The sequence below is a fragment of the Hakea prostrata genome, chromosome 7, assembly GCF_041222555.1.
Source record: "Hakea prostrata isolate BN-2017 chromosome 7, UWA_Hpros_2, whole genome shotgun sequence".
NCBI classification, from domain to species: Eukaryota; Viridiplantae; Streptophyta; class Magnoliopsida; order Proteales; family Proteaceae; genus Hakea; species Hakea prostrata.
Window position 1 is genome coordinate 23,936,681 of NC_142606.1, and position 24,753 is coordinate 23,961,433.

Sequence of the window (24,753 nt, forward strand, 5' to 3'; positions counted from 1 at the left end):
CTTATCATAAAAAACAAATAATACAAGCATTAAAATAAAAAATAGTTTTTTGTCCTAGAATATGGTTACATCAAGCACCTTAACGTCCATTTGTGACATGGATAAGAGAAATGAACACGATATGCTTATTAGATTTTTATCGCGTCTATTGCTGACATGGAAATGAACTATCAATTTCCTTATAGGCGAGCGATAAATGTCCAATGTTAGATCTAAGGGCTGAGATTAAATTACAAAAAATACTTTTTATCTTCCAAATCTAATCGCACCCTTTAGATCTAACCTTGACACATGTTGCTCATCCATAAGGAAATGAATAGTCTGTTTTCGTGTCATAAATGAACAGAATTAGAATCGTGCTCGCCTAGATTACACTCTTTGATAATGTTCTTTTACCCTTTCCTTTTTTAAGTTAGCTACCCATCTTATAGCTTTAACCTTTTAGATTAGTAACCCACAATTTTAAGTTGTATGTGCCAAATTTCAAATGTAATGATCTTTAAGTCTTGAAATTTATAGCTCTTCTCATGTAGTATCTTTTAAAACTAAAAAATGACAAATCATCCCACCAAATTACAGATTTCAATGTGTTAGTCTCATAGTTTAGCAAAAACATGTGTTCTTTCATATATGATGCGCATGCCCTGTGATGTGTGAGTCTCATAGTTTACCTAAAACATTTGTTCTTTCATGTACGATGGGCATGCCCTGTGAGGTGTGATTTGTATGATTTCATCGTAAAGAAGTGTTGAAGTCACGTCCCTGAAAGGATTTTGTCCCAGATTAAGTGTGTTCTGTCATGAGATGACACCACCCAAAAATTAAAGAGAATTTCAAGTTGATTGGCCCTTCTCTCCCCTCATTTCTTCCTGAGGCACTCTGATTAAAAAGGATTTCAACTTTATATAAATTATGATCAAGTGGGTAAAAACAAATATGGGTTGGCAAATAACTGTAGCAGACATCAATGGTTTCAACTTTATATGATCAAGTGTGTAAAAACAAATATGGGTAGGCATATCATTGTAGCAGACATTAATGGATACATCTCCCCTCCCCTGGGATGAATGCTCCTTTAACGAAGAACCTCAACCATATAATTAAAGAGACAGAAAAGAAAGAGAAGGTCAATGAATTGATGAAACTGCTGCTGCCCCATTCTCTTGCGCAGCAGATTTGGAGACGACGGGAACACAAAACCAGGAAACCCAACAGTGCTTTGACATATCATGGACCCAGAAGATTTTATGGTCTAGTCTCAACCGATACGCGTAATGCAATTTGGAGTTCCACACGTCAGGATTCAACAGTTTAAAAGTGTAATACCGCTTACATGCACACAGACATCCATGGCGGTTTGCTTTAACTCTTCTTCCACCCCCGCCTTCGACTAGCCTCATCTGTTCCATCATGTCGGGTGTATAAATACATACATATATACTTAGTTCTTTAATACTTCATCCTTGAGCTTTGATAAGATTCGATCGTTACGACCTTTCGTTGTTTCTTATATAGACTTCTAGTCGTCTTCTTCAAGCGACACTTGGCTTTCGATTCGTTACTTTGATCCATAGCCTCCAGTTCTGAAAATTTTGTGACATTTCACGCTTTCTCTCTTTCTCTCTTTCGATTGAGGGAACCAAAGCAGGTGGTTTTCGTTGTTTTTGTTTCTGGGTTACTGATTACTAGTGTCTAATAGTGAAGGATTGCAAGACCATGCCGAGTCCTAAACTTGGAAGACTGTCCAGTATCAGAGAAAGGGTGGAAGGTACCCTCTCTGCTCACCGTAACCAACTCGTTTCTGTCCTTTCCAGGTATTCAGCTTTTATTTTCTTTTCACGCTTTGCTTCCATTCTTTTCTAGCTTCATTTGATTTCTTATTGTATAAACTGTTGGTTGGAAAGGTATGTTGCTCAGGGGAAAGGGATTCTGCAACCGCATCACCTCCTTGATGGGTTATGCAACGTTGTCGGAGGAGATCAAGTGAAGCAGGTGGTTGAAGATTGCCCCTTACTTGAAGTCTTACAATTTGCTCAGGTGGGTTTACTGTTCTACTCTCCCGCTTCTATACTTCTTCTTTTTGATCTTTTTATTGATTTATGCTTTAACTGGAATCTCTATGGTGTTGATTTCAGGAAGCTATAGTTCTTCCGCCGTTCGTTGCTATAGCTGTTCGTCCCGCGCCCGGCGTTTGGGAGTTTGTTCGTGTTAATGTTGAAGAGCTCAGTGTTGAGCAACTGACTATTTCTGAATATCTTCGGTTCAAAGAGGAACTCGTCGATGGAGAGTGAGTATTTGTTCGCCTCTCTGGATTCCCCTGCTTTTGTTTTTAGGAAATCCTGACTTTTAACTTTTAAACTTCTGTTTCAGACGAGAAGATGATCATTACGTGCTTGAGCTCGATTTTGAACCCTTCAACGCATCGGTTCCTCGCCCAACTCGGCCATCTTACATCGGAAATGGAGTCCAATTCCTCAATCGTCACCTCTCTTCGATTATGTTCCGTAACAAAGACTCTTTGGAGCCTTTGGTTGATTTTTTACGCACCCACAGATACAAGGGACATGTAAGTTTGCAGTCGAATTTGCTCTGCTCTTTTTGCTTCTTTTTCTCCTTACCAATCTGCACTCCATGCCCATGCTCTAGTGCTTCATAACTTCTATTTCTTTCCCCAATTTCCTAGCTTTCGTATAATTGAATTTCTTCCTACATTATTGTTTTACAATACGAAATTAGTAATTTTTTCAAAAAAAGCTTTTCGCACCCACCTTCTAGTTCAATTTCATGGCTTAGCAGCTCCGAACCTAGATTCCCAATTTGAAGATATCAAATACAATTGGGAGGAGGAGGGGCCAATCCGTAAACCTTTAGAGCTGAACTGTGCAACTTCAATTAATATGGTATCACGGTGTGCAGGCTATGATGCTGAATAATCGCATTACCAGTGTATCTAGACTCCAGTCTGCCTTGGCAAAAGCAGAGGATCATCTTTCAAAACTTCCCCCACAGACACCTTATTCTGATTTTGAGCATAGGTCAGCTCAGCTTAATTCCTGTTTGTGTGCGTCTGCCTCTTTATTTATCATGTTATATTCTCTGACATATGTTCATAAGGGTTTCTTTTTCTTTTGCCTACCGACTGCTTAATTCAATTTCTTGTGCTTTGATTCTCATTTATGGTTCATCTTCTCATAAGCAGATTCCAGGAATTGGGTTTTGAAAGAGGTTGGGGTGATAATGCTACACGTGTTTCGGAGACATTACATCTACTTTCTGACATCCTTCAAGCTCCTGATCCATCTGTTTTGGAGACCTTCCTAGGGAGGATTCCCATGGTGTTCAATGTTGTCGTTCTATCCCCACATGGATACTTTGGCCAAGCAAAGGTCTTGGGTTTGCCTGACACTGGTGGGCAGGTATTCTAGTCATTGCTTATATATTTCTGGATCATATTTGGTATTGAAATTGGAAGTCCTTGGTGCCCCTTTTTTGTTTGTTAAATGTCTATGTTGTATCCACTTATATGTACTAAATTGGCACTTAGCTGGCTGCAAGTCATTGTGTTGTTTGTTTGTTTGGTAAATGTGTTTGTGGACGTTAGAATGACATTCTGCTCAAATTTCTAATTAATATGCAGGTGGTTTATATACTGGACCAAGTGCGTGCCTTAGAGAATGAAATGATTTTGAGAATGAAGATGCAAGGCTTGGATATTGTTCCTAAGATTCTCGTGGTATGCATATGTCTGTTGATTCTTACAAGGTAGATGGTCATTAGCATCCTTTACTTCATGGTATTCCATCTAATACATTAATACTGGTTGATTTAAGGTGACACGACTAATACCTGATGCAAAAGGGACGACATGCAACCAACGTCTGGAGAGAATTGGTGGAACAGAAAACACATACATTTTGCGGGTGCCATTTAGAAACGAGAATGGGATTCTTCGTAAATGGATATCGAGATTTGATGTATGGCCATACCTGGAAAGGTTTGCAGAGGTATGTATAATCTTCTAAATGAGGACAACTTGAACTGTTCCTTCTTTTGACATATACTTTCTTCAGAAGTAACGGCTTTTGCTGGATCTGGGGAGTTCAGTATATCCAAGTGTTTTCTTGTGAAACTGCACCAGTTAGGGCTTGTGAAACTGGCCGATACTGCAAGAAACTTAGTATCATATTGTGGAGTTTCAATATGTGAAGACACAAATACACCCTTGAACATACTTCTAAAGCAATTGTTAGCTTCCACATATCAAGCATGAACATTTTGGAATTCCAATGGACAGTCAAAATAAAGGTTAAAAAAACACTTATGATATTTGACATGTTAAATAAAACACATTGTCCTTGTTTAGTTAAAGAGTACAGGATACTAATCCTCTGAAGGGTTCTTGCTAGGATGGTTATGATGGATTGAACTCTCCTGCCACTGTCCACAGCCATATGATTTTCTTTCTCTAATCAATTGTTTTTCTTATGTATGAAGAGAAGGTGAAGACAAGTCTGGATAGTAAAATCAAGGCATTAGTTAGATTCCCAAGCAAAGTTTCCAAGTTTCATGACTCCCTGGTAGCAGGAACATTTATTACTAAGAACACTAGAACATTAGGAACTGTACACAGGAATATTCCATGCTGGCTTATGTATTGCAGAAGCTTTTGCTTCATGCTTTATATTATCACTTTCTTTGCTTCTCCCTTTTGCTTCATTATGCTCATAATTTCCTTCTTCTTTAGTACAACATTTCACCCACTTTTTATTTTCTTCTTTGTTTTTTTTTTTTTTTTTTTTTGGGGGGGGGGGGGGGGGGGGGGAGGATGCCCCTGAGGGTTCAATTTTGGAGGTGGCAAAACTAGCTTGGTGACAGTTACCTGGTTTCAGCGTTATAGCACTCTAGATGGACATGCAAAGGGAGATTCACCACAGTTGATATTAGACATTTCTTTAGCACATATATTAGAAACAAGACTGTTAAGAACACCAGGGAGAGATATATGTAGTTCCCACCCCTTCTTTCTTGAAGAATTTAAGAGACATCTTTTATTAGGTTTACTGAAATTAAATTGGGATTCGTCTTTTTGTACCATACCAGGAAGTGTCATGGAAATATTTTAAGATACTAGTTAGTTAGGGGGTGATATCCTATCAGCTTACTTCATCCTTGGCTAGGCGTTAAGGTACTCTGCATGGTCTTGTATAAAAATGTGTAAACTCATACATGTAGATGTATAAAGTTTCTTTAAATACGTATAGTTAGTAAAAAAAATTTCCTTTGCTTCATTAAAGAAGAAATTAAATTTTTTTAGGATTAGCTGCAGTGTACATTAAAATTCATTTTGACAAAGAAGTTCCCCACAGCGACAATTTCCCTCTCATGTAGTCTTCTTTTGTTTTTCCCTTAAAAATTATTTTATCTGCATTCTGAATATGTGGTGCCCCATGTGAATGGTGCCTTTATTTATTTTTTTTAATTTCTTTTTTTAGTACAGCCATCGATATAATGTACTGATTTCTCCCACACTAGCATCATAGGGCACGGCTCTTCCATCATTTTATCATTCTGTAATTTGAGTGAAGTATACTGAAAAGCTAGTATCTATTTCTGTAGGGACTGTGTGTGGGTGTGTTTGCTTCTTTTTTTGTGTATGTGTAGATGTGTGCTTGCTTTCATTTTTATGGCTATATCTAACAGTTGGGTATTGTGCTTAGGATGTAGCAAGTGAAATGTCTGCTGAGTTACAGGCTAGTCCAGATCTGATAATTGGCAATTACAGTGATGGGAATCTTGTTGCAACATTATTAGCTGCTAAGCTTGGAGTCACACAGGTCTTGCATCTTCATCCGATTTAATGTCCATGCTTATCATTGTTAGTTAATTTATCAAGAACCAATTTTCACTTTGAAAATTTTGAATGGTTAATGTGCAGTGTACAATTGCACATGCACTGGAAAAAACAAAATATCCAGATTCAGACATATATTGGAAAAAGTATGACGGCGAGTACCATTTCTCATGCCAATTCACTGCTGATATACTTGCCATGAACAGTGCAGACTTTATAATCACCAGTACATACCAAGAGATTGCAGGAAGGTATGTTTATTCTTTAGCCTGATGGGTATTGTAATGAACTTTTGTTCTCGCATACTTATTGTTTTTCCTGTTAGCATATACTGTTATTTCAAGATCCAAATCCTTGTGATATACTGTGGTCTGGCAGAAGAACATTTATAAATAATTGTTAATTCATGCTCACATTTTATACAGTATTTAAATATGGTACTTCCTAATGTGCACATGTATGTAATTTAATCTTCTTTTGCATTATGCTAACCGCAATTGACTTTTCTTATGGATTCCGTCAATATCTTTTGTGTGGTTGGAATTGGATTCAATATTTTTTCCTGGAATGGAGCTTTTATGTAATTGTTTTCCATGTGAACCTCTTTCCATAATTGTCACTGTTTACACAGTAATTGTATAAATGGATTTCTTCCAATGGTTGGGCTTAAATAGCCTACTCTTTAGTATGCCAAGAAGATCCACAACAGAGTTATTTATTTGCTTAGGTCATGGACAGATTTAGAGATTGTAAGAAGATCTCCATATGGTTTTTATTAACCTAGAATTTCTTATAATTGAGTCCCTAGAGAGTTTAATGAGTCGAGTACTAGAGAAGAGAAGTGTTTCAAATATATAAAAAGATATGGTAACTAACAGAAGAATTGTGGGGGTCATGGTAGCAAATTTCCAATTACAATTGTTTACACCAAGGATCTGCACTAAGCCTTTATTTGTTGGCTTTTATCTTGATTTAACCAGGCACATCCTGATTGAGGTTCCTTGGTGTATGCTTTTTGCTGTTGATATTGTTTTGATAGACAAGACAAAAGCATGGTTTGATTTCAAGTTGGAGATAGAGATCAACCTTGGAATCAAAAAAATGAGGATAAGTATAATAACGCCAAAGTATTTCGTCATAGGATGGATGAACCCATTGAAGTCTTGAATTTCTGCCAAGTCCAGCATTTTGTATTTGTGGATTGTAGATGTACATTCTCCAGATATTCCTTGGATGATGGTCAAGATAACTCTGTTCTGTTGGTATATTTTCTATCAACTCATGGGAATAACCCTGATTTATTGCTCCATCAATTTTAATTAGCCAAAGATCTGCTTTCGTGAGCCCATGCTAAATTCAATCAATGTCCCTGATATTCAAGCCTGGAAATGAAGAACAAATTCGGCAGCCCAAACAAGATGTCAAATAGGAACATTCATGGACACCCCTTCCCCCATTGCATCAGCGATATAGAAAATTGGAGAATATGCTTTCGGGTCCAATCATTAACATGGCTCTCATGGGTGGTTTCACACAATTGAGGAGCAATGGGTGGTGTAGATAGATATTTCATTCCCATTACAATTTTTTGGTAGAATTTGCATATGATTGGTATTTATCTTCTCCTTTGAACAATATGAAAATGGAAGGTGCTCGGTTGGATAACAGAAAAATGATTTCCTTGGCCCTAGCAATTCTTTGGAACAGAGTGGAAGGAGCAGTTTCTCAAATGAGAACAAGAATCCAAAGATGACTCTGAAGGAATTGAACAGTCTTTTATTATCTAATATTGTAATAAAAAAATTTTTTTTTGGTAGAAAATATTGTAATAATTATTTCATACAATGTAGTAGTCACTATTTTCGTCTCTTATGCCTTTCCAAAGTGACCCTGATGTATTATAGTTTCTTCTTTCTTGCTTCTTGTATTCGTTATATGTATCTCAGTCTTTTCTTTGTGCAAGTTTTTCTGCTTATCTGCAGACAAAAAGTTTACCCAAAATTATCTTGTCATGTTCTATCTTCCCCCAGGTTTACTTTGCCCCCTTATATGTTACTTTACTATCTGCTTTTGTGGTTTCTAACCTATTATGGTATTCTTGTTGCGTAGATCCATGTAGCACATTAATTTCAGACATCAGTATCCATTTGTTCTTGTATCTGAGTATTGTCAGTCCATTATTAAAAGACAAACTCTTCTCCTGGGAAGCAGAGGATAAAGCTGTGTACATTTGCCCCTTTGAGACCTGCAGTAGGAAGGAACCTTGTGTACAGGAACACTCTTTTTCTATTGTGTCAGTCCATATTTAGTTCTAGATGCATCACTGTAGTTTTCCATGACTGTTCCTAATTTCATAATGGCATACTGATACCTGGAGATGCTCACATTTTGGTGAAATTATGGTTCAATTGGTTGATAATGGTTTGTATCCTTTTTCTTTCTCAGCAAAACTAAAGTTGGGCAGTATGAGAGCCACTCTTCTTTCACTCTCCCTGGACTCTACCGAGTCGTTCATGGTATTGATGTCTTTGATCCAAAGTTCAATATAGTCTCCCCTGGTGCAGACATGGCCATTTACTTTCCATACTGGGAGAAGGAAAAGAGACTTTATGCCTTACATGATTCAATCGAAAAGATGTTATATGATCCTGAGCAAACTGATGAGCACATGTGAGTATATTTTCGTATTAATTTCTCTGATGTCAAATAAATAATTAATGAAGATGATACTATTGTTTTTGTTTTGATTCTTCAAGCTTTTATTATTGTTCATATGGCTTTCAATTATAAACAATGCAAAAAATGCTCAAATTAATGAAGGTGAAACCCATCCTGGTATTGAAGTAACCCTCTAGAGGGAAGGGGATCCCAACCATATATAGCTTGCTCATATATACATGTTGCATATCTGGCAGTGGCATTTCCCTTTCAATTACCATAAAACCTCACATCTTTTAACTGAGTCAGTTCAGTAACTCTTGCCTGGTTTTATATTATAGATCTAGTATACATATTGAGTGCACCATCTGGATCTGTACTAGTTTTTTAAGGCTTTATTGAAATTGCTCCTCTATTTTGGATTTGTGATTCAAATATATTTGTGTAAATCCTACTGCAACTGATTCAGTCAGTACCTCTGCCCGGATTTTGTTTGAGCAGGATTTATGGCATAGGCTGATTTTTTGTTGTTGCTGGAGTATGCTCAGCTCCCATTTATTCAATTTCTGGAGTATCAGGATCAAAATACGGTTAGGTCCCATTAAAGAGATTCCTTACGCAGTTAATCAGCATGATCAGATAATTTCTAACTTAGTTTTGGAAGCTGCCTTTAAAGTATTCTTAGGCTTTATTCAACTTCTTTTTAAAATAAATGAATAGCAATCATCTTTTTGTCAGATATGAGTGCTTGTAAGCTCTTAGGATGGACCCGTCGAACATACTACCATCATGGGACAGAACATTAAGAACAGTTTGGGGTCTCATACCAAGATATTACCAGGATTGGAATAAAATCTGCTGATAATCTATAAAATATCTTAAATGAGAAAGAGCATAATGCGAGTATAGTTATTCAAATTTGGTTCACTACTAACACATTTTTAGTCTATTGAGGAGCATGTAAGTTACTAAATGTATCTGTTCTGAGTTACCAATAATTGATCTCTTCTCACTGATATTTTAATTACATGCTTTTAAGTTGAAAATAACTATGGCTAACAACAAATGATTTTGTCCTAAATGATAATTATCTTCTGCTCTTATGATGCAGTGGAATGTTGAGTGACCGGTCGAAGCCTATCATCTTTTCCTTGGCTAGGCTTGACAAAGTGAAAAATATGACAGGCTTGGTTGAGCTCTATGGTAAGAATGCCAAATTAAGGGAACTTGTAAATCTGGTTGTGATTGGTGGCTATATTGATGTGAAGAAATCCAGTGATCGTGAAGAAATTGAAGAGATTGGGAAGATGCATGACCTCATAAAAAAATACAAGTTGGAAAACCAGTTCCGCTGGATATCAACCCAAATGAATCGAGCACGTAATGGTGAATTTTATCGCTACATTGCTGACACAAGAGGTGCCTTCATTCAGGTAAATTGTGTTTGTTGTTGTCTTCAATCTATTAATCTCTCTCCTCCATAGACAAAACATGCATTTTTTTCTTAACCCCTTTTTGACTCATCTCTTTGCTGCAACACAGCCTGCTTTCTATGAAGCTTTTGGGCTTACTGTTGTTGAGGCCATGACCTCATGTCTTCCAACATTTGCAACTTGTCATGGAGGTCCTGCTGAAATAATCGAGCATGGTATCTCAGGCTTCCATATTGATCCATATCACCCTGATCAAGCAGCTGAACTTATGGCAGAATTCTTTGAACAGTGCAAGGAGGACCCCAGCACCTGGGACAAGATCACTGAAGGAGGATTGAAGCGAATTTACGAAAGGTCTTATTTCCTTTCTGATTTAGTTGGTTCTTTTAATACCTGCATATTTCTGTGTGGGGTTGATGTGGTGCAATCTTGATTTCTCACGTAGTTACCATGCCACCTTAAAAATTTACAGGTACACATGGAAGAAATACTCTGACAGGCTAATGACATTAGCTGGAGTTTATGGATTCTGGAAGTATGTGTCAAAGCTTGAAAGGCGAGAGACCCGGCGCTATCTGGAAATGTTCTACATTTTAAAGTTTCGAGATCTGGTAAGGGACTTTTCCTTCAAATACTAATAGTGACCAAGGTGTACAGAAATGGTATAACCTAGAGAATGTAATTTGATTTCTGCCCCTATGGAGCTTAGATTGGCAGGAGGCATAGTTGCATACTGTGGTTGATGTCCACTTTAATACTAACTAGTGAGCTTCAAACCACACTAACTGAAATGGATGGTTAGAATAAAACAGTTGTTCTTTACCATAACATACTAATTGATCATGGAGGTAACTTTTTCAGCTTACTTGAATTTCTTTAATTTTTGCAGGCAAAATCTGTTCCACTGGCGGTTGATAACTAGACTAAGAGTTGTTTTTCGCGGTTCTATTATTTATTAGAATTTTAATCAATTCCTTGGTAAAATGAAGTCCCTTTTCAGTGTTCTTTCAGGATGTTTTAAGCTTTCATATAATTTGTTTGTGTAGCAATTTTTGTTGTCTCTTAGATGGTCTCCCTGTCCCTGTATGTACAGTTAGGTCATCTTGTGCTAGTAATTAATGTATGGTTTCTACAAGACACTCTTCCCCATCAAGAGTTCATTAATTCACATCCAAAGTATTGATTCCAGGAACAAAGAAATTTTTGTGACTATAGGTTAATTTGCGTTCTTCTTAAGAAATGCAACATCTATACCTGTATGGCATCTCAAGAAAACCCCAACTCTAGAGAGTTTAATGAACCTTCAATCAATTTACTGCATGGGAAACTACCATGGAGCTCGAGAGAACAATTCTCTAGTTTTCCAGAGTATCAAACACAACCAAAAAGGACCCTCTAATCATAGCAACAAACCTCCTTGGATGAGTCACAACACATCTAGATCCAATCCCATTCTATCTCATGTTTATCTGGTTTCTGAGTTGGCAAGAACTGGAATGTCACATGTTCCCCAAGACCCTTTTGTTACTGTTAAGCTTGTAATGCGGCAATTGGTAATATAAAGAAAGAGCGAATGGATAGAGAGAGCAATGAATGGTCCTTCTGGCCTCTGGGAAGTAGAAACAGATGAGTTGCAAACCTGTGGAATGTCTTCCGGTCCCTTCAGTTCTCTTTCTCAGACATACTTTTAGCCTCTTTGGGAGTGTTTTGTTGGGCTCCACAAAACTGATGAGTTCTGTCATGGCCTCACCTTCTTCTTCTTAATTATATCATGGGTCTTGGTTGGCACTTGGCAGTTGGCACAACCTGCTGATGAATACAATTATTTATCAGTCCAAGTAATGAGTTGTGAGCCTGTGAGTCTTCTGACTGCTTTAGGTGCTGCCGCTGCCATGGCAGAGCCACAGAGGCCGAGGAAAATGTGGAGTTCTGACAGTCTCTCCGAAGCTGATGGACTCTATTTAAAGAAATGCGTGATGAGAGAAAGAGAGGCTGAGACAGAGATGATTGATGTTGTTCGTCAATATCTGGGCCCTAAAAGGGCCAAAAGCACATGCTCTCCTCTGTTTAGTTTCCATATTCCTGTATCCCAAGTCTGAATCACTGGTCGTTACAATGAACAACGGTCAAATATTCTCTCAACAATAACAACGGTCAAATATCTTATTACATTATTGCCGTGACTAGTGTTTAATCTTGCACTTCTCCAAAAAAAAGGACACATCTCCCACGAAAGAAGGAGATTAAGACAAATTAATTAATTCATAACTAAGCTGTTACAACCAATCAAACTCCTTATCTCATTCTTAATCATCTTTATCCTTTCCTCTTTATTTTAATCCTTTTAAAGACGAAAAAGGGATGTCTGAGGTGAGTCGACTCGGAAGTCGAGATTACCGGTCAAACTATTTTTTTCCTTTGGCCAAAAAAAAACTATTTTTTTCCTAACGTGAGCTGTCTCGAGTCTCTCCCCTGTGACCTGTCCCAGTGTCCCCGGTCCCCTCTCAAACAAGTAATTTACTGCTTTACCCTTAGCTTGCTGTTAGAGTCGTCGACTAGCGACGCGGGCACAAAGTATTCGATTCGGGCGAGAAAACCCTATAAAAGGAAAAGAAAAAACAGACCAAAATAACGGAAATGAAAACAGATCTCATTGCTCAAAACCGGTTTTCTGAAGATGGGCTGAAGATGGAGGATCCGTGAATAATAGCGACCTCTGTCACCGCTGGGGAGTGGGGTGCAGTTTTGAGGTGGGCTCGGGTTCTGTTCACCATTGGGGTTAGACCCTCTGAGAGTGGTTAGTTGTTCAACTGACGGTTCCGTGCACGGGAGGCCAGGGAGAAGATTCTTCTGGTCATGGTCTCTCTTGCGTCTTTTTATTTTAATTTAATATAATATTTTTGTCCTGTTAGAAAAAAAAAAAAAAAAAAAAAGAAAGGAAACATATCTCCAATAACATTACTCAAATTCAGAAGAAACAAAAGACCCGTTTGCATAAGATGCCGTTCCGTGCACGAAACGCAGACCGTGATACTACTATAACAAATGGCCCTTGCCATTGTTGGCTATAATCTATCCTAATAATTCTAAGTATACATCTAGATATTTAATCATATTTTTTTACTGCTATGACTGGAGACAAGATAGATGAAGAACCGGTCTAGATTAAAGCAGATCCAGTTGATGATGGGCTCGAGACCATTGGGCCTTCTCCTGCCCAAAATCCGATAACTAGTTTGATATAAAAAAGGGGTTAATAAAATGGAAACTTGGATAAAGTAACGCCATGAGTGCATTTTACTTTTCTTTAAAGTTGTCCGAATGAGTGAGCAAGATAAGCTAGTGCTCCCACGAGAGGTGCATTGATGTACGTGGCAGGCTCTGATTGCTCATAATCGGATCTCTGGTCCGGAAAACGATCATGAAGGTCGGGTCCACCCACTACTGCTCCGACTAGGATATTAGGATTCGGTGATGCAGAGTTCATGAAATTAAAGCCAGCGGAGCATTGGATCTTAGACGGATGTGAACCAACGGACGGCAATGATGAACCTCGATGGTGTATTCTCTCTGGATACCTTGAACCATACCCCACCATGTATGACATCCTCAACGGATTCTGCCCCAGCAAATAGTCCACCTGCCACCGCAAAAGTCACGGTTATCGTCAAATTTTAACTGTATTCGAACCCGCCGCTGAGTCGGATCGGAATCAAGACGATTGCCGATCCTGACCCACTGGGCTTAGATTTAGAACTTAGAAGTAGAGCAAAACAAACCTGTCTCTTAGCAACGGCTCGGAGCTTCCTTGGAGTGACAACGATTCCGCCGCAGGTGGCAACCGTGTGAGCGGAGGTTAGGTACTTGGCATATGCTAGCAGCAAGAACGATGTGGAAGTCACATACTGCATGTTGCTGTCACTCATCTTGTACAGAAGCCCTCCTGTTCATTGTTCAAAGCAACCATTAAAACTAGCCGTTACAAGTAAGACACAGAGAGGGTGAGAAAGAGAGTCCCACCTGGGGTGTATTGAGACTGGGAGAAAGATTTCCCTGGTATGAGGGAACAGATGAAGTTATCGGCATGTCCTTTGTAATCACGAAGAGATTGAACCTTCTGGACTAAGAATGACTGCAAAATAAAGAGATGGGAACCACAAGGAAACCATATCAGCAACCAAAGAGGAGGAAGAGAAAGGAGGGAGAAGAATTGATAATGCAAAATGGTACCTTGGTGAGAAGAATCCTTGCCCCAACATGCTTGTTATCCCAACCAAATATATTGTCACCCTCATCTGCTCCTAGGGTCTGCCCATTGGCTTGAATGTAGTTCAAGTAAGAGGGGTTTTTGGTGGCTTTGTGTAACCAAGCAGCTCCCCACAACAGTTCATCCTTCAATAATGTAGACAAGCAAAGAAAGGAATGTTCAGCCCAAAATCCACTGAAGATTAGATTTGGTAGAGAATAAGATAATCGCCAACCTGATAGCCTGAAAAGGAGCAGTAATATGGGCAAACAAAATTCTTCAATCCATTACTGTAGGAGCCTCTGTACTTGTCGGCAAACTGAAAAACCTGTAAACCAGTGAATCAGCAGTTTATTCCAATACAAGCTTTGTTCTTAGAAGAGAGCTGAAAAAACAAATGAAAATGCAGCAATTTACCCTGATGGCTCTTGTGACAAGAAGCCTGGAGTAAGACGGATCAGATCTTCTGAAGACCAGGGATGCGGCGGCAAGAGCAGCCGCAGTTTCGGCAGCTACTTCAGTTCCAGGAGTGTTTTTATCAATCTTTAATACAGTTCTTGGAGTATCCATATCTTCAGGTCTTTCCCAACAAGCATGGTCCTTGGTAGCATCACCAACCTGAAACAAAAACCGAAACCCATGTTCACGCCTCCTCTGTTATGTCATTTTTTTGACGCTTAAAACAGAGAAACAAACCTGAACATAGATAGTGTCTGGATGGGCAGTGGCTTTGAGAAGGTAATCAGTAGCCCAACGAATGGCTTGTTTTGCATTCTGCAACTCTCCTTTCATCAACCCACCAAACTCGATAACACTCCATGAAAGCATTGTAGTAGTGAAAGCCATGGGGAACCCAAACTTCACATTGTCTCCTGCATCGTAGTATCCTCCAACCAAATCAACCTGCATTGTTCCATAGAGATGAGATAGACCCACTTGGCACTTCACAACAAACAAAATCGAAAACAAGGAAAGAAAAAACTAGAGACAACAGAGAGGCATACACGCAGAGCCGAGCCATCTGAGAGACCAGAGTCCTTCCTCCATGAAAGCCTCTGGTTAGGAGGTAGCCTGCCTGACCTCTGCCCTTCAAAGAAGAGGATGGATTTAGTCAGAGCATCTCTGTAGTTTTGTTTGGCAATGGGGCGATGGTGGTGATGGTTAAGGTAGTGTTTTGCTGGAAATGCATTGCAAAGAAGCAGAGAAGCCAAGTTACAGAGGATGATGAGTAAAGAGGGAGACGAAATGGAAGCAGAAGTAGCCATTTGGGCTGCCCAACTAACCCAACTACCCCAACCGCCCTGTAGCTGCGAGTTCTGAGATTGAGAGCTCTGCTATTTATAATCCAAAACTGAGAACTTCCTCTGCAACTCCCTGCTCTTTCTCCCTCCAGTGGCTATTCCTTTTTTTTATTTTTTTATTTTTTTTAAATTTTTATTTCTTAATGTTCTTCTCTCTTCTCGGTCAGAGAAACCAACCTAAGAAAAAAAGCCACGTGGAATACCTACAGATGGAATCATGGAACATAGATACTGATACATTTACTAGAATACCCTAATCAGAAGGCAGGGCATTTTCACCTGTATTAATGGCCATTAAACAACCCCAACCTTTCCAAATTTTATTGCATTCCTCTTGAAATTAAATGCTCTCATGGTATTTCAATGAATGTGGGTTGGAATGAATTAACTTCAAAGGAGATAATAAATGCAACAGCATTGATACATTTGATAAACTCTTATGTGCTTTTTTTAGTAATGAATCCTAGATTGAATCATTAGTCTCTATGTGATAGGTTAAAAAACTTGATTCAATCCGTTTCATAGTTTGGTGCACTGTTCAAGTAAGTAAAATTAATATTTAATCTGAACTCAAAGATTTTTTTATGTGAAGATTTGCTTTTGAAGAGCTTTTGTGTGTATCTATTGGATGTAAAGTGATGAAAGATTCAAAACAGAGGACATCTCCAACTGGAATTCACACTCCATGCCCAGGAACCCAACAAATGTCCAGATTTCCAGTTTTATAATCCTCCAAAGCAATCTGGGTAACTATCCTCGAACTGTTTTGGTTGTCTTTAAGAAAGATGTAAAGGGAATGAAGGTGTGTTCTTATTCTCTTTTAAAACATTATGAATTTTGAAATTCTCACTTCAATCATGTACATCTGGGCACATGTAGACAGGGTGGGGAAGGGGATATAAGAACTGGGAAATGGCCCAAATGGGTTTTGTTTGTTGGAAATCTTGGCAATATATTACCAAAAGTCGACCACATCATCATGGTTTTAAAAGTTGGATCGAATTTCAAATCCGGTCCAACCGCTGGTTCTATCCTGTAAAACCACAGAAAACTGATATACCCTATCATGAATGAGCACATGGATGGGGCCGGCCTTCATCTCCTACTGAAGTGATGGTGACAGGGTTTTGTGAGTTTTCATCTAATTTTTCAGAGACTTTTCACATGGATGATGGATATGAAGAAAGAATAATAGAGTCAATAATCAGAAAACCCACATGGGCACCAAATTAATGTCACGTCTGCTCTGCTAGTCTAGTGATTCCTCTTTTAGGCCTGCAAGTGTAAGATTACTTTGCTCTTTTGACTAATTTTGACAAGCAGGCCAGTTTTCTGTTTCGTTTCCTAGATGCATATGCATTTTGCTTCGATTAATGTGCAGACTGTGTCGGATTAGAATTTGGTCAAAATTTTAACCGAGAACTGGATTTTTTTTTTTTTTTTTTTGGGTAAACCAAGAACTTGATTTCAATCATTGATTTTTAATAGTTGAGATCGAGATTTCGATCAAAATCTCAATTAGACCATCGATGATCTTGCTGAACATGTCGTGTACTGCACATTGAATGCGCAGGATACAAGCGAAGTCCCATACATATAGTCATTAAAATGGATTGGATTCAGCTTGAGTACACTATTATTCAAATCCGATCCGATATCTGGCAAAAATTTATAGAAGAAATCCAAATTTGAATCCAAAACTTTATCAAATCTTTGATAATAATTCAATCCGATAAACCATTTGATTATTGGTTGCTGATTGTTGACTTTTTATATTTTATAATTCACTTCTAAGCAGGGCGGACCTGCATTGGGGATTTTTTAAAATTTGTTATAAATTCCTTAATTTTCTGGTTTTTATGCTAATTCCTTTATTTTTCTTCAGATTTTTCTCTTTCTACATGTGAAATGTCACTATTTAGCCCCCCCAAATATTGAGAACCATTTTAAAGGTAATATAATGGATATAAATGTCATTCCAAATTAAAAACTAGTTCCTCAATCCTTATTTATTCTCCCATTTCTTCTCTCTCATGTTTTCTTGGAAAAAAATCGTCGGCTGTGCACAGCAGTGCAGCTTCACAAAAGGACACATGTAATATACCAAATTAATGATTCAGATTAAAACCCATTCAAAATGCAAGTTTAAATGGAACCCAACCAATACCTGTTAAAAAACCCGATTAAACTCCGACGTTTCTTCTCTCACCTCCTTCTTTCGTTCCGTCAAGAAAGAGTTGAATCGGAGAGGGGAGTGTATCATTTCTGTGAAGTACGGTTTCAGAGTTTTTCCATGCAGTCCCTCCTGTACATTGTAAGCTAAATGACTTCAACCTAATAAGCTATTTGAGTTTTAAAATCAGAAGTAACCCATAGAGGAAAAGGAGTGTATCATTTCAGAACTCAGAAACCAGAAAATCAAGAGCGTGGGTAAGGTGTCTTTTGATTCTTTTAGCATTAATTTGATCATCTTTATCGCCTTTCAGTAGAGCAGTGATCCTTAATGTCATGGTTTGGTCCTCAACAGTGACACTGGCTGCCAACAACTCCACCTTGTGCTCCTCGAACACCATGAAAACTCTCTTCATTGTTGCAATAGGCCTCTTTATCTTTGCACGAATGGAACAATGGATGATTCATTGTGGGTTTGCAGATTAATCGATTTTGCATCTGCCTTCGGTTCTTGCAAATCTCGCTCAAGCTTTTTATGTAAGAGATTATTTCGTCTACAATCCTCTCCTTCGTACCCTTTTTTTCTGATTAAACACGAACCCATTCAGAAACTTATAACCCAGAATGAAAAGAAGAAGAAGAAAAAGAACCCATTATCTGTGCGTATTATCTCTTGGAGGTGCGGAAACATCAATCGAAGAGTTGAGAAATGATCAACCTTTTTCTGTTTCCTTTGATTTTTCATTTGCAGATTAATCGATTCTGCATCTGCCTTCAGTTCCTGCAGGCCCTGCAAATCTCACTCAAGCTTTTTATGTAAGAGATTATTTTGTCTACAATCCTCTCCTTCGTACCCTGTTTTTTCTAATTAAACACGAACCCATTCAGAAACTTATAACCCATAATGAAAAGAAGAAGAAGAAAAAGAACCCATTTTCTGTTGCTATTTGACAACAATGCTGAAGAGAAGAAAAACGAATAATAGAGATCAATTTCCTTTGACGGCGATGAAGGATACAGTTCAGGTTTCCTTGACGGAGGAACGAAAGAAGGAGGTGAGAAAGGAAACGTCGGAGTTTAATCGGGTTTTCTAATGGTAGAGGATGGGTTTTATTTAAACTTGCATTTTGAATAGAGTTTCAATCTGAATCATTAATTTGGTATATTACACGTGTCCTTTTGTTAAGCTGCACTGTTGTGCACAGCAGACGATTTTTTCCCTGTTTTCTTCCTATTTACTCTCTTATCTTTTTATAAACGTGGATTAAGGAAAATTTTTGAAAAAAAATCTTATTAGGTATTCAAAATTTCATTCCTAATTAAAAATTAACTCCTCAATCCGTATTTATTCTCTACTCTCTCATATTCTCTTTCTATTTTTTCTCTTCCCTTTCTATAAGTATGTGTTACGGAAAACTGGAAAAAAATCTTCTCCACAATTAGGTATTCTTTCTCTTTCTCAATTTATTTATTGTTTCTAGTCTTTTATTATTTTTATTTGATTTTATACTATTTGTTTCTTTATTTCTTTTACAATTTTTGTTATTTGATTTTATACTGTGAATAAAATGTCTATAGTTAGTAAGGTAAAACTACCATTGGTTTGCATCTACTAACAAAGAAAATTTGGTTTGCGTATGACTTTCTAGGGTTGAATTCATTTTTTTTTAATTTTTATTTATTTATCTATATTTGTCAAAAAAAATTTATTATCAATAATGGGCCCTACAAAATAAGCATTAGTGCTTCCCGACGGAAGGTTATCTGGATTTTTATTCTTCGGCCCCCTCAACTTTCGCCCCCCCCCCCACTTTCGCCCCCCCCCACTTTTGAATCCTGGGTCCGCCCCTGCTTCTAAGATCTAATTTTCCAATTACCGATCACCCGTTTTCGTATTCGATTATCAATCATTTTTAATGAAAAATATTTAATATTTTATTATAGCCAGATAAATTTTTATCCAGATATTATCCGATTCAAAAGCAATTATCTAAATCCGAATCTAGCTGTTTATCGGACAAATACGAATTTCTTTTAGTAAGGAAATTTTTAAGTTCGGACACTTTTAAACACATATGAATGTGAATTCGAAGCAGATTTCAGCCATCCATTTACAGAACTACATACATACACAAGGCCTACTCTTAAGTGTTGGTACGATAGATCAAAAGTAAACCTCCCCCTAAATATATGGTAGATAAATATAAGAGGAGCATAATCCTTTACTCTCATGGATAGAAGATCTCAACTCATGTCTTATCTCCACGCATAATTTTAAACAAACAATATTATTATCATAAAATGGAAATCAGTATGGTATCATATTAAACCAATATATTAGTTTTCAAACTAATTTTGCAAGTATTAGTTTCTTTGAGACGTGTTCAATAATTTTTATTTATTAAAAAATATTATCTTTTTTTCTTTTGGTAATTTAATATATATATAGTTGCATGGTATGTTAATGGAATGGTGATATAGAGTGACTTTAGTGCAAATTCAATATCCATCTTCTCTCAAGCAATATGTGCGGATTTTATAAGATGAAAAGAAAATAGTGTAGATTTTGTAAGGTATTTCCCTTAGTTTTTCCGTATCATTTAATCATTACTTTCAAGCAACAAGATTTATCTTTCAAAATTTTAGAAATCCTCCAACAGTTCATTCATATGTTTCTAAAGTAACAACTCGGAATTTTAGACTTCAACTTGAACTTGATTTTCATATGTATATTATCAGGAACCACTCAAACTCAAAACTCAAAAAGGCACAACCTTAACATACAATCCATCTCAACATTGTAACCTAATTTCAATCTTTCTTTTATTGTATTATTTCTCATACTTTAACTCTTGTAATACAAACACTATAAATAAATCCCGTCTAGCTTATATAGAGCCTATGGCAAAATATAATTTTTTCTCTTTCAGACTTCATGATTAGGAACCTAGCCACATTGTCATATGAGTGAAAAAGGGGATATGATAAATCACACCCTTCCTTTCTCTACCTATTTATGTGGATTCATGTTGCGGTACTGCATATGGGTATGGTAAATAAGAGGGCTTGGTCTATAGGGTATCTCCATGAAAGAGGGCAATTGTAAGTAAATGTTGGGTTAGTATGTTCAATAGGGGTAATTGTGAGGCATGTTTGGGCTCCTACGGTTACTAATCCTAGTATAAATGTAAGAGAGCAAGACAATTGTAGAAAGAAAGAAAGAAGGGTAATTTTCATCTGGACCCCCTGAGGTTTAGTGTTTGTCATTTTTAGTCCAAAAAAACTGAAACTTTGCATCTGCCTCCCTATAGTATGGAAAAAGTCAATTTAAGGACAAATTATCGCTTCTTGGACGAATTTGCCCTTTTTATTTTTTATTTTTTTATTACATTTTAAGGATTTAAAGTTTATTAATTTACAAAATCAAACCCTCCTTCATTACCTAATTCCAAAATCCCTGGTTCTACCGATTCTAAATCTTTATTTTTCAAACCCTAGTTGAAGATTAGGAAATGAAAATTAATGGGTGGAACGTAATCTCCAACTAGTCGAGTCGAGAGCGAGAGAGAGGAATCAGAACATAGAAGAGTGTAACCAAGAGGATAGTTTGAAATCGACCGAGAAAAGCATCCGCAACGAAAGCTCCAAACAGAGGAAGTGAGACAGACCTATCCAGGTATTAACGTTCACCGCTGCCATCACCTCGACTGCTGAAGTGGTCCCGTGAGGTAAGTAATCAGGTTGGAACTAATTCCATTACAAGAAAACCTCTTTGTGATCTCAAATCCTAAGAAATCCAGAAAAGAAATTCTCATTAATTGAAGATTCCTAATCATTTCTCAATTGATCGAAGCAAAACAAAGAAAGAGAAAGGAAATGAAATTAATCAACATTTACCAATGATGAAAACGAAAGATCTCCATCGGCCTGTTTTAGATCTAATCGCCGGTTGACCTCTGTAATAGACTGAACCTTTAATCATTTCTGATAACAGAGAAGAATGATCCATTACTGATGAACTGAGTTAGCTTTGTTTCACAGACGAGAAAAAAACCTTATTAATCATTTCTCAATTGAGCGAAACGAAACAAAGAAAGAGAAAGAAAGAGAAAGGAAATGAAATTAATCAACATTTATTGATGATGAAAACGGAAGATCTCCATCGGCCTGTTTCAGATGCAATCGCCGGTTGACCTCTGTAACGACTGAACCTTTAACTTTAACCGTTTCTGATAACAGAGATTTGGGAATCGGGTAATAGAGAAAGGTCTGATTTTGTAAATTAATAACTTTTAATCCCGTAAAATGTAAAAATAAAAAAATTAAATTAAGAAAGAAAGAAAAAAAAAGGGCAAATTCGTCCAAGAAGCGATAATTTGTCCTTAAATTGACTTTTTCCATACTACAGGGGAGGCAGATGCAAAGTTTCAATTTTTTTGGACTAAAAATGACATACACTAAACCTCAGGGGGTCCAGATGAAAATTACCCAAAAAAGAGTGACTTTCCAAATTCCTAATTGTCTCTCTTTCTCTCTCTTTAATTTTCTATTCTTTCCATCTAAAATTTCCTTTGCTCTCAGCATTTAAAATTAGGGTTTGTAACAATTCACTAGGTTGTGACTGTGAGGATCAAAATCTGTCTATCCAACAATGGAATTTAAATCATGACTTTTTATACAGTTCAAATATGAAAAGCCATTTAGGATTAATTCTTTGTCCCTTTGATAAGTAACAAGAATGAGAGAATGACATGCAATTACAAATTAATGTCATTAGTCACTAAAAGGAAGCTTAGATAGAATACCATACAAGATGAGTAAGAGAGTCATTCCAATATGATATCTAATCTTCCAATTCCCTTACATCGTCATTCATCTATAAATTAAGATTATTTCTTGAAAAACATGTTTTCCTTAAACCATTTATGTTATGTAGGTCACAAGTTTTTTTTTTTTTTTTTTTTTTTTTTTTTTTTTTTTTTTACCTCTTTTTAAATGACTGAACTATCATTATCAAATCCCCCTATTCATATCAGGTCCATTTCTGACAAGGAAATTGACCATCCATTTCCTTGTAGATGTGTGACATGTGTCCCAACATCACATCAAATGGTTGATATCCATTTATAAGTCACATCAATCACTCATTGAATGTGGGTTATAAATAGTTTTCAACCATTTGATGTGATGTTTGGACACATGACACACATCAATAAAGAAATGGTTGGTCCATTTCCTTGTCAGAAATGGACCTGATAAATTTTCCCCCAAGCATGCACATCAGTAAAATGGGGACCAATATCAAGGAAATGGATCGATGTGTGCCATGTGTCTCAACATCACATCAAATGGTTGAAATCCATTTATCAATCACATTAATAAACTTTTTTATGTGATTTATAAATGGATTTCAACCATAAGATGTGAAGTTGGGAACATGGCACGCATCTACAAGGAAATTGATGGTCCATTTTTGACAAGGAAATGGACCTGATAAATTTCCAGTAAAAGGGTGAGCAGGCATAATTTTAGGTATGGATCAACTATGATTGGTACCAAAAAAAAGAAAAGGCACACGCCTAATGTCTCATCCCTCAACTATAAATTGGGAATCATCCCACTCATTCTTCACATCACCTACAAAACATATCACATCTTTCCTTGCATGATCTTTTTATTTTTGAATTATTTTTTCCGTTAATAAGTAATAAGAATGAGAGCTATTAAGCTTTTTATCATTCTTGCATGGAGCTATTTATTCGCAGCATTAGAAGCATCCATGGAGTCAGGCGACTTCGGACCTAAGAGTGCCCAGATATATGTGGAAAGAGAAGGTGGATCTTACTCTACCTGGTCAACTGATGAACTTCCCATACTTAGCCAAGATAAGGTTGGAGCAACTAAGCTCGTTCTAGAACCTCTTGGTCTAACTTTACCCTACTATGCTTATTCTTCTAAGATTTGCTTGGTAACTCAAGGTAATTTGTTCAGTTTACATTTAAATCATATGGTTAAATCCTAAGAATTTTATTTAGCCTGTAGTAGGTCCATTATTGCAATTGACCGAGGCTCTTCTCTGCTTGTAATTCTCATAGGAAAGGGAAGACTAGGAATCATATTCCCAAAATCTTCAGAACAGAAGGTGGTGGAGATTGAAGAAGGTGATGTTATACCAGCACCATTTCCTGCTCTTTCATGGTTGTTCAATGACGGTGACTCGACATTGACCATGATCTGCTTAGCCGATACGTCTAAGGCTTACAGTCCAGGCTATATCACAGGTTCAACTTTAGCCGGAGCAAATGGTATCTTCACTGGTTTTTCTAATGATTTTGTTAGTAAAGCTTGGGGTTTAGATGAAGTAGAAACAAATACGCTTCTAAAAAGCCAGAGTGGTACCCTGATTGTCAAGCTCGAAGAAGGAAACAACTTGCCTCAGTCTTCCGAGGCTGACAAAAAAGAAATGATTTGTAACATTAAAGCTGCATTACCTGACATCAATGTTAAAAACGGTGGGCAGTTGGTGGTTCTATCAGATGAGAAATTTCCATTGTTGGGAGAAGTTGGGTTGAGTGGCATGTATGTATGGCTTGATGCTAATGCAATGTTTTCACCAGAATTCTCTTCTGATTCAGCAGTTCAAGTGATCTATGTTGTCAGAGGCAGTGGCCGAGTACAGGTTGTGGACATTAACAGTAAACGAGTCTTGGACACCACGGTTAAGGATGGTGATTTGTTCGTCTTGCCAAGGTTCTTTGTGATCATGATAGTTGCAGGAGATGAGGGAATGGAGTGGTTTTCTATGGTTACAACAACAAAGTAATGACTTCTTTAAATGCCTTTAGATCTCTATTATTAGTATTCTTCTAATGACTTTAACTTGCATTGACATGCACTGACTAAAATCTTCCTTGGATTTCTTTCAGGCCTTTTATCAATTTTTTGGTGGGAAAGACGTCATTGTGGAATGCTCTCACTCCCCAAGTTGTCCAAGTTTCCTTCAATTTGACTCTTGAGGAAGCTGGAGCTTTCTTTTCGAAGATAAGCAAGAACCCAGTTTTCATCCCTGCTTCAATGTTGTTAACCAGTTGA

At 37.3% G+C, this 24,753-nt stretch overlaps 3 protein-coding genes across 4 annotated transcripts; 2 read left to right on the forward strand and 1 right to left on the reverse strand.

The window, feature by feature from the left end:
* Positions 1 to 1,050: 1,050 nt before the first annotated feature.
* LOC149010704 (sucrose synthase 2-like) lies at positions 1,051 to 11,126 on the forward strand. The gene is made up of 15 exons (XM_089163744.1): positions 1,051 to 1,814; positions 1,905 to 2,037; positions 2,136 to 2,287; positions 2,371 to 2,566; positions 2,917 to 3,035; positions 3,200 to 3,416; positions 3,638 to 3,733; positions 3,831 to 4,004; positions 5,718 to 5,834; positions 5,936 to 6,102; positions 8,297 to 8,521; positions 9,621 to 9,942; positions 10,052 to 10,296; positions 10,415 to 10,553; positions 10,832 to 11,126. Exons 1-15 carry the CDS (start codon positions 1,717 to 1,719, stop codon positions 10,862 to 10,864), a joined length of 2,433 nt encoding a protein of 810 aa, XP_089019870.1. The 5' UTR covers positions 1,051 to 1,716; the 3' UTR covers positions 10,865 to 11,126.
* A 1,749-nt stretch (positions 11,127 to 12,875) lies between these two features.
* On the reverse strand, positions 12,876 to 15,560 carry GH9B13 (glycosyl hydrolase 9B13). 2 transcript variants are annotated; one of them, XM_089163746.1, is made up of 9 exons: positions 15,193 to 15,560; positions 14,885 to 15,091; positions 14,606 to 14,806; positions 14,424 to 14,516; positions 14,173 to 14,334; positions 13,963 to 14,074; positions 13,722 to 13,885; positions 13,244 to 13,582; positions 12,876 to 13,155 (listed from the first exon to the last, which is right to left on the reverse strand). In XM_089163746.1, the coding sequence occupies exons 1-8, from the start codon at positions 15,451 to 15,453 to the stop codon at positions 13,250 to 13,252; spliced, it is 1,533 nt and encodes a 510-aa protein (XP_089019872.1). In that variant the 5' UTR covers positions 15,454 to 15,560; the 3' UTR covers positions 12,876 to 13,155; positions 13,244 to 13,249. The 2 variants fall into 2 exon arrangements, with proteins under 2 accessions (XP_089019872.1, XP_089019871.1); XM_089163745.1 differs by having other exon boundaries at positions 12,876 to 13,582.
* A 7,841-nt stretch (positions 15,561 to 23,401) lies between these two features.
* On the forward strand, positions 23,402 to 24,753 carry LOC149010706 (cocosin 1-like). The gene is made up of 3 exons (XM_089162473.1): positions 23,402 to 23,639; positions 23,757 to 24,480; positions 24,588 to 24,753. The coding sequence occupies exons 1-3, from the start codon at positions 23,441 to 23,443 to the stop codon at positions 24,751 to 24,753; spliced, it is 1,089 nt and encodes a 362-aa protein (XP_089018599.1). The 5' UTR covers positions 23,402 to 23,440.

What these genes read in the sequence shown, in the direction of transcription:
- LOC149010704 (XM_089163744.1), top strand. Translation starts at nt 1,717, where the DNA reads ATGCCGAGTCCTAAACTTGGAAGACTGTCCAGTATCAGAGAAAGGGTG. An exon ending in CTCGTTTCTGTCCTTTCCAG is followed by an intron (nt 1,815 to 1,904) that starts GTATTCAGCTTT and finishes TTGGTTGGAAAG; the next exon opens with GTATGTTGCTCAGGGGAAAG. An exon ending in ACCTGGAAAGGTTTGCAGAG is followed by an intron (nt 4,005 to 5,717) that starts GTATGTATAATC and finishes TATTGTGCTTAG; the next exon opens with GATGTAGCAAGTGAAATGTC.
- GH9B13 (XM_089163746.1), bottom strand. Translation starts at nt 15,453, where the DNA reads ATGGCTACTTCTGCTTCCATTTCGTCTCCCTCTTTACTCATCATCCTC. An exon ending in CAGACACTATCTATGTTCAG is followed by an intron (nt 14,807 to 14,884) that starts GTTTGTTTCTCT and finishes TTTTTGTTTCAG; the next exon opens with GTTGGTGATGCTACCAAGGA. An exon ending in GCTCCTTTTCAGGCTATCAG is followed by an intron (nt 14,335 to 14,423) that starts GTTGGCGATTAT and finishes ACATTATTGAAG; the next exon opens with GATGAACTGTTGTGGGGAGC.
- LOC149010706 (XM_089162473.1), top strand. Translation starts at nt 23,441, where the DNA reads ATGGAGTCAGGCGACTTCGGACCTAAGAGTGCCCAGATATATGTGGAA. An exon ending in GATTTGCTTGGTAACTCAAG is followed by an intron (nt 23,640 to 23,756) that starts GTAATTTGTTCA and finishes TAATTCTCATAG; the next exon opens with GAAAGGGAAGACTAGGAATC. An exon ending in TCTATGGTTACAACAACAAA is followed by an intron (nt 24,481 to 24,587) that starts GTAATGACTTCT and finishes GATTTCTTTCAG; the next exon opens with GCCTTTTATCAATTTTTTGG.